At 38.2% G+C, this 9,327-nt stretch overlaps 1 protein-coding gene and 1 non-coding gene across 2 annotated transcripts; both read left to right on the forward strand.

The window, feature by feature from the left end:
* The first annotated feature begins 969 nt into the window (after positions 1-969).
* On the forward strand, positions 970-8,760 carry LOC141649326 (uncharacterized). The gene is made up of 4 exons (XM_074458018.1): positions 970-2,395; positions 2,657-2,763; positions 3,253-3,303; positions 8,671-8,760. Exons 1-4 carry the CDS (start codon positions 970-972, stop codon positions 8,758-8,760), a joined length of 1,674 nt encoding a protein of 557 aa, XP_074314119.1.
* Positions 6,107-6,213, forward strand: LOC141650061 (small nucleolar RNA R71). The gene has a single exon (XR_012546123.1). It is a non-coding gene; the product is annotated as a small nucleolar RNA R71 (small nucleolar RNA).
* Positions 8,761-9,327: the final 567 nt, after the last annotated feature.

A 9,327-nucleotide genomic window follows, 5' to 3' on the forward strand; every position in this document is an offset into this window, starting at 1 on the left:
GAAGCTTCATTCTGAGAAATCTACACATTAACTTATGTTGATTCCAACTCCATATGAAAGTAGACTTCTTCAAGATTTTATCCATATAAAGAACTTAAATTTTAATCAAGTAGAACTCTAGATATGAGGAGTTGAATTCAGAACTGAAATTCTGAAACTGTTGGAGCATTTCAGATTTGCCTAGCTCATTTGGAAATGGCATTTCATTCAAAATAAAATAGCTTTTGGTCCTATTCCAAAGCTCATAGCTTGTTAACATTTTAGGCTTTCTAAACATATAAATACCATGACATTTGAGCAACCAAAATGGAATATATGCACTCTTGAACACAGCCCATATCCTGCTGCCTGCCATATAATTTAGTCCCCAGAAGAAGTGATCCCCATTATGCTTAATGTTAATTTTTACCCTAATTTAGTAATCGTGCAGTGACATAGGGTCGTGTCTTTAAAAATTTCAGTTTCGATGTTAATGTTTCTGTTTTAATATCGTCAGTTGTTAATTACGATTTTGCGTAAAAATTCATAAATGAGTAGCACCAAAAAAAATGAGTAGCACCAAAAAAAAGTCATTTATGTCCATGAAAGAGTAAAACCCGTCCATGAATGAGTAGCACCAAAAAAAATTACTCAAAAAATAATTTGAAAATAAAAACCGTTTAACAAAAATAAAAGGGGAACCGCCAAAAACAATAGTGAAAGAGGAAAAGAGTGGAATAGTTAGTTAAAAACTACTCAAAAGCTTCCAAGGAGTCTTGGCCTGGCCTGGCATGCACACCACTGTAATCCCATATTTTTATCCGCTGCACTCAACTACAATCAATTCTCATTGTTTCATGCAAATTATATACATACTTTTTCTCGGTGTTTATTTATAAAAAAAAATTCCAAAACCTGGTCCGCCACGCTGTCTAACCATTATTCTAATACAATCTTTTATTCTATTTTTAGTGGTGTGTTATGCTGGGTATGGATCGGAATTGGATGTATGGAAAACGAGATTTCTATTTTCTTCAACGGGTTGATGAATTTATCAGCCATGCTGTTGCACATAAAAAACAACACGGGGATGAGGAGCATCTCATTTTTCCATGTAGCATATTTAAGAACCGGGTAAAGGTAAGCTCTGCAAAGGAAATGAGGCGTCATTTGGTAACGAAGGGGTTTAAACCTGATTATCATGTGTGGATATGGCATGGAGAGAAAGAAAATGACATGCAAGGTACCTCAAACGCTGTAAATCAAGGGAACAAGTTTGATAATGTGGATGAATTTGAGATGCATGGTTTGGATTTTAATAACATTCCGATTAATTTGGACAATGATAACGATGATAGTCATGATAAGGACAACAACGTAGAGGGTGAGAATATTGATAGAATGATGGATGATTTAGAAAAAGATTTCATAGAATGTCCGGAAATTTTCCAGAGGCTAGTTGATGATTCTAAGAAACCGTTATATCCGGGTTCCAAATTCACCCGTTTATCAGCTGTGTTGAAATTGTATACCTTGAAAGCGGCGAATGGATGGAGTGATAAGAGTTTTACCGCTTTAGTGCAACTTTTATCAGAAATGTTGCCAAAAGGTAATGAGCTTCCACCTAATACTTATCGATGTAAGAAAGTGTTGTGTCCATTGGCTACGACTTACAAAAAAATTCATGCCTGCCCAAATGACTGCATTTTGTTCTGGAAAGATTATAGTGACTTAGATGAGTGTCCACGATGTAAAGCAGCGAGGTACAAGATCAAAGCAAGAGATAAGAAGAAAGGGAGCCCGATCAAGACCTTATGGTATTTGCCAATTATACCAAGGTTTATGCGGTTTTTCCCAAATCCTAAAGATGCAGAATATATGGCGTGGCATCACGAAGAGAGAAATAAAGATGGTAAACTACGGCATGTGGCCGATGCACCCCAATGGAGAACAATTGATAGAACCTTTCCTGACTTTGGTGGAGAGCCTAGGAATTTAAGACTAGGGCTTTGTACCGATGGAATTAATCCTTTTGTGACTCTTAGTACCCAACATAGCAGCTGGCCAGTAATGCTAATAATTTACAATCTGCCTCATTGGCTTATAACAAAGAGTAAATACATTTTACTTACACTCCTAATATCGGGTCCTAAACAACCTGGTAATGACATAGACGTTTATTTGGCGCCACTAATAGAAGACATGAAATTGTTATGGAATGTTGGTGTGCGGGTGTTTGATGCAGCTAGCGGCTCACACTTTCAAATGCGTGCTATGCTATATTGTACAATTAATGATTTTCCGGCTTATGAAAACCTTTCTGGTTATAGGCTGAAGACTGACAAGGGGTCCCCCGTATGTGGTGATGACACTGAATCTGAATGGTTGGAGAATTGCGGGAAATTTGTATACACAGGTAGTCGTCGATTTCTTGAAGAAAATCATCAATATAGTAAGAAGAAGAAGGCATTCTATGGAAAAACTGAGCACCGACCGGCTCCCTTATTTTTGAGTGGAAAAGAGTATCACAAACGAGTTATGAACATCACCACAAAATTTGGAAAACCGTACAGACCTCCACTGGACGGGGTGTACCACACAAAGAGGTCCATCTTTTAGGACCTACCATATTGGGAGCACTTGTCAGTTAGACATTGTATTGATGTCATGCACGTAGAGAAGAATGTGTTTGATAGTATCATTGGAACTTTGTTAAATATGCCTAATAAGACCAAGGATGGGGTCAAAGCTAGATATGACATGGTTGCTAGGGGGCGTTTTGAGGTAAAACCAGTTGAAAAGGGGAAACATACCTACTTACCCCCGACTTGCACAACTTTATCGAGGAAGGAGAAGATGGTTATTATATGGTCTTAACACCTCAAGTTGCATAGTTATTATATGGTCTTAACACCTCAAGTTGCATTATATTATGTTGTTGTAATATGCTCTCTGCCACCTTAACAGTCCATGTCAGCTCTCCCACATTATCGCTTCTTATTATGAGTCGGGTATAATGGAATTCTTATTATGTATCAACTAATACTTATTATTAATTGCATATTTTTTTTTAAACTTTAGTGTCCGCAATAACCTGAGGATTATGAGTGTGGTTATTATGTTATGCAATGGATGTATGACATAACCTTCTACTATTGTAAAGCTCCGGAGATAGAATTCGAACAGGTAATTGATTCTTACTTTAACTTTTCATTGTCAATTTCTTTCTTCATTTACATTTATTACTATCTAATACTGATACTGAAAATGCAGAATATTGCAACTTCACGCATGTCAATGATCGATATGAATGTGGCTAGAGAAGTTTGGGCGAATAAATGTTTAGATAACATACATTTAGTATAGATTACCTTAGTGACAATGACTTTCGTTGGTTATTTATGCATTGGATTGTATTTTGGAACCTTGTTGGTTGGAAACGTTGTTAGGTTGGATTATTGTATTTTGAAACGGCGTTGGTTGGATTGTATTTTGGCACGTTGTTGGTTGGATTGTATCTTGGAACGACGTTGGTTGGATTGAAATGTAATGTCCTTTGGTTGGACATCTTATTGCAGGTTTTAAATTGTTGACATTTTGATTATCAATTTTATGGGGAGATGCTGCCCAAATTTCGGTAACAATTTTTTATATTTTTTTTAAAAAAAATATTAATAAGTTGCGTCAGTTTTTACAATAAATGACGCAAAAAGTAAAAAGCAATTGTATCGGTTTTTCAAATAATAGACGCAAAAAGGTAACCAGATTGGCTCTAAAACCAAAAGGCAATAATATCAGTTACAAGAACAACTGACGCAAAAGATAAAAGCAAAAGCATTGGTTTCCCAAATAACAGACACAAATGCTGAATCATTTGCGTCAGTTGTTTGCCCATTTGCGTCTGTTATTTTATCAAGAAATGATGCAATTGTTAAGCATTTGCGTCGGTTTTGAAAGCACAACTGACGCAATTGTTAAGCATTTGCGTCAGTTTTAAAACTGACGCATATCAAATACGACCCCTCGATATACGTCAGGTCAAAACCGACGCAAAAGGCCATTTACAACTGACGCAATAGGGGATTTTTCCATTAGTGTTTGCACTTGTTGTTCTCCATGATGGCCTTGGATCATAGCATTACCGATATAGGGATTGAATATCCCTTCAAACTCATCATCCCAAAGACCGCATACTTCGTCTACTTGATCACTAAAAATGTCTTGAGTTAGTGAAGACAACTCTCCTTCTTTCTTATCTTGGCCAATGAGGCCTTCTTCTTCACTTCTCATGGGTGAGCTTTTTAACCTCTCTTTGTTGCAATTTGCTTGCTCTTTGGATGGAGCATCATCCACTTTCTTCTTCCATTGAAATGCCAACTTCTTTCTATCATCTTTTCGGCTATAATGATCAACCATAAAACATGGCTCATGTAATCAGGGAGCTCTCATTGTCTTGTCAAGATTGAAAGTGATGGTTTCATCTCCCACTTCAAGGGTGAGCTCTCCATGTTTCACATCGATCACCGCTCCCGTGGTGTGCAAGAAAGGTCTTCCTAAGATAATAGGAATGTTGGAATCTTCCTCCATATCAACAATAACGAAATCCACCGGGATGAAGAATTTGCCAATTCTTACGGTAACATCTTCCCATACCCCTAAAGGTGTCTTTGTTGATCTATCTGCCATTTGAAGCGTGATATTGGTGCATTTTAGCTCTCCCATTCCTAGCCTCTTGCTTACCGAATATGGCATGACACTAACACTTGCCCCAACGTCACATAAAGCTTTGTTGATTGTAGTGTCACCAATAGTGCATGGAATGGAGAAACTTCCCGGATCCTTGAGCTTTGGAGGTGAACTTCCTTGAAGGATGGCACTACTTACTTTAGTAAAAGCAATAGTCTTAAGCTTCCGGATGGATTTCTTCTTTGTAAGAATATCTTTCATATACCTTGCATAGGCCGGAACGTGATTGATTAATTCCGTGAATGGAATCGAGACTTCTAAATTCTTCACAATCTGCATGAATTTTCCAAGTTGGTCATCGAACTTAGGCTTAGCTTGACGACTTGGAAAAGGAAGTCTAATCACAATAGGCTCCTTCTCTTTGGCCTTTTCTTCATTCTTCTTTGAAACTTCTTGAATGGTGGGTTCTTCTTCCCTAGAGTTTTGCACAACTCTTTCCTTGTCACTAGTCTCCACAATGTCATCCTCAACTTGCTTCTTTGGCTCTTCATAGCTTGTACCACTCCTCAAGTGGATGGCACTCACCGATTCATGTCTTGGGGGATTACTTTGAGGTGGTAATTGCCCCTTTTGTCTTTGAGAGCTACTAGAAGATGCTAATTGAGTCATTTGGGTTTCCAACATTTTGGTGTGGGCTAGGATGTTGTTGATGGTGATGTCTTTTGCTTGGCTATCTTTTTGCATTTGAGTAAAAAATTCTTGTTGGTTCTTTTGCATTTGGAGGACCGCTTTTTGAACATCAAAACCTTGGTCATTTGATTGAGTGTATGGAGTTTGATTTTGATAACCTTGGTTTTGATTGTAAAAGGGTCTTTGATTTTGGTTTCACATTGGAGGTGGGGTGTATGTTGTTTGAGTGTTTTGAACATTTTGGCTTTTGTATGAGAGATTTGGATGGAATTTGGTGTTTTCATTGTAATAATTGGAATAAGGGGTACCACTCTTGTATGCTTGAAAGGCATTCACTTGTTCACTTGTTCCCTTACATTCACTTTGATCATGTCCCAAAGTTCCACAATTCTCACATATTCTACTTGGAATTGATGAAGATGCCACCATGGCATTAACATGTTGCTTTGGTGATTTGGAGGCTTCTTCAAGCTTAGCCATAGCCTTCTCAAACTTTAAGATGATGGTATCAATATGAGCACTAATAAGTTGGGCACCCAATTGAGTAATAGAGTCCACTTCATGCTTTCCTCTTCTAGTAGCCTTCCGAGGTCTACTATATTGTGAGTTATGGACCGCCATTTCCTCAATCTTGTTCCATGTTTGATTATCGTCAACTTCGGTGAACATACCATTTGATCCCATGTTGAGAATGTTTTGGGAGTCTTCATAAAGACCATTCCAAAATTGTTGTACCAAGAACCACTCGCTAAGTCCATAATGAGGATAAGAGCGACAAGTTCCTTTAAATCGCTCCCAAGCTTCATACAAAGATTCTTCGTCCCTTTGTTTAAATCCCGTGATTTTGGCTCTTAGCATGTTAGTCTTTTCCGGAGGGTAGAACTTTTTGTAGAAAGCAAGTTCCAATTTCTTCCAAGAGTCAATACCAAGAGTAGCTTTATCAAGGCTCTTTAACCATTGTTTCGCGGCACCAATTAAAGAAAAAGGAAATAAGACCCATCGGATTTGGTCTTAAGTCACTCCGATTTGTGAGATCGTATCACAATAGTCACAAAACGTCTCCATGTTGTGGTGTGGGAGTTCCATTGGGTAGGGAATGTGATGAAAACTTAGGCATTCTGGGTTGATTTTGGGGTCGATTTTGTGTTGGGTTCTCCTCTCCTTCTCTTGCAAAAGGGTTGATGAACTCAATAGTATTTGGTTGAATATCCACAACCTCACCAATACCTCTCAAACTAGTTCTAGCAAGTCTTCTATTGGTTGTGAAAGTTCTTTCAATTTCGTGATCAATGGGTAAAAAGTTACCTTGTGATCTTCTAGACATGCAAAATATCAAACAACTCAAAAATAATTAGAACAAACCTTGAGGAGTTTTACTTCCCCAAGGCAAAGAAAGACACAACTAATAACAGTCAAAGAAAATCAAATCAAGTTAACACCATCCCCAGCAACGGCGCCATTTTTGGTTGGACTTTATCATTTTCGGTTACTTGTCGTTAGGAGTACCTAGACCAAAACAATATTTATAACTTCACAAACTACTCTACTATTAGTAAAGAGGTAAGTAAAGGTCTGATCCCAAGGGACGAGTATTGATGTATGATTTTCGATTGCAAATGGTCGTGTCTAAGGGTGTCAAAATTTGGGTTGAGATAGAAGATCACTAAACTAAATAACAATATAAATAAACAAGCAAGATAATTAAAATGAGATGTAAACAATTGATTAAAAGCACTAGGGTGTCATGGGTTCATAGGAGATTCATGGGATTTGATCATACAAACATGTTTTCAACTAGATGCAAGCAATTATTGTTGTGATGGGATCGAGTTAGTGTATATCTTACAATCCCTAGGAAGGTTTGGGTCCCGGAGCGGAATCGATTAGATTGTAACAAGTCGACTTAATCCTCCCTATCCAACTATATGCATGGTCTAATGAGACTTGAGTTGGTTTATGTCTAACAAGTCTCATTGAAAAGATAAGTGATGGGTAAAAAATGCAAGGATTCATTGGCTCGCATTTCATCAAACATAACATGTGCATAAGTTGAAATCACAACAAGCAAGCAAATTAATTATGAAAGTATATTAGATTAAGCATGAATCAATCCCCATGTTGGTTTCCCCTAATTCCCCATTAACCCTAGTTAAGATGACTACTCACTCATTATCAAGTTTAACATGCTAACAAGGTTGTCAATCATACTAGCAAAGCAAAACATGATGAATAAATGAAGATGATTAACAATAATTAAAAAGGAATTAAGAGAATTATACCTAATGATGATTCCAAAATAATAAGCAAAGAATAATAGAAGTACTTGATGAATGATGGAAGGTTATGAATCCTCCAAATAAACCCAAATAATCTTTAATTACCCAAAATAAATGATGAACAACAGAGAAATTAAGGAAATGAGATTTGTATTAATGCTTAATTAAAAGTTGATTACAAGATTAAGATGAGATTAAGATTGCCTCCGATCCACTTCCATCTAATTAATACAATTGGGTATTTATACTAAGGATTAAGTACATAAATTAGGGTTACTAAGGGCTTAAATGACGATTAAGACCCATAAGAAAAGTTGAGGAAATGCTCCTCTCGAAGGAGATGCTCATCTCCGCTTCGCTAGTCTTCAATGAATATGCTCATCTCGAGCGGATTGAGGGGGAGACGTGCTGCACTGGGAAGGAATCCGAGTGGCCTGAGGGATGCGACGCTCGGATTTTAGAGCCAGGACGCTTGTCCCGTGGCTACGATGCCTTGATAGTAGAGGGTCGGGACGAGCGGACTCTTGAGCTGGGACGCTCGGATTGTAGAGCCAGGACACTCGTCCCGTGGCTGCGACGCCCGGATAGTAGCTCAGCAAGCTTCTATTCTTTTCTTCTTCCAACAATCCTCAAGGATCTTGTTGGGGATGCAAGGATCTTCTTATTATTGCCCATTTACTTCATTATTTACATAGGCCTTATAGTCTTGTCTTCACTTTGATGCTTGGTCATTAGATTCGATCAATTTAGCTCCATTTTGCCATGAAAATGCAAGGTTTGCACTCCTCTCCTACCAAGGGAATAAAACCTCAAAGAATATGTAAAACAAAAGACTAAAGATAGTAAATGACCCAATGATGCACTAAAAAGCATAGGAACAAGGCTAATTCGGGGACTAAATATGCTCAAATATTGGTCACATCAGAGAGCGGCTGCCATGTCGAAGCCTGTTGAAGCCAGGGCGAGTTGGAACCCTGAAGCTGAGATGGCCATTGATGCCTCTAAGTATCCTGACCTGCATAATATGGGCAATGAACAGGAGGTCGATTCTTCAGGGGACCAGGATGTTGGTGCTGAGGCTGATCAAGCCAAAAGTGGAAGTGCTGGCGTTGTCTCCAAAGGGGAGTAGTATTTATAAAATTTCTTTGATGGTATTGGCCCATTCAGGGGGGATGTCCCTGGACAAACAACTTTATTTTCTTTATTTCTGTGTGGATCAGGGAGATTATCCCCGGCCTTAATGAATATTTTGGTGCCTTTGCCACAGAGGATAAGGGTTTTATTAATATGATAGTAATGGCCTTCCTTGGCTTATTTTGCTTATTTCCCGATGCTTTGTTTGCTTTTGAATTTCTTTTAAACCTGTGAACTTTGTTTTTCCAATCCTGTAAACCTGTCAAAATCTTTACTTTGTTAATCTTGTTAGAATTTTTTTTTTTTTTTGAACCTGTCTTTGTGATTCAAACCATCGTGAGTAATTCAGCCATGTATGGTTTTTGCCATAGTGGTTGAAGGGGTGGGAAAACCGGCCTGACAGGAGGGCTTATGTCCCCTGCCTGACTGGAGGGCTTGGTACTCGGCCTGACATGAGCGCTTTTTAGACTCATGGTCGGGATAAAACACCCTTGCACCGTCTTGCTGCGTCCAGCCGGTTGTAAATATGTGCATTATATCTAGTCAGGTTAGGCAATTATTT

The sequence above is a fragment of the Silene latifolia genome, chromosome 3, assembly GCF_048544455.1.
Source record: "Silene latifolia isolate original U9 population chromosome 3, ASM4854445v1, whole genome shotgun sequence".
Taxonomy (NCBI): domain Eukaryota; kingdom Viridiplantae; phylum Streptophyta; class Magnoliopsida; order Caryophyllales; family Caryophyllaceae; genus Silene; species Silene latifolia.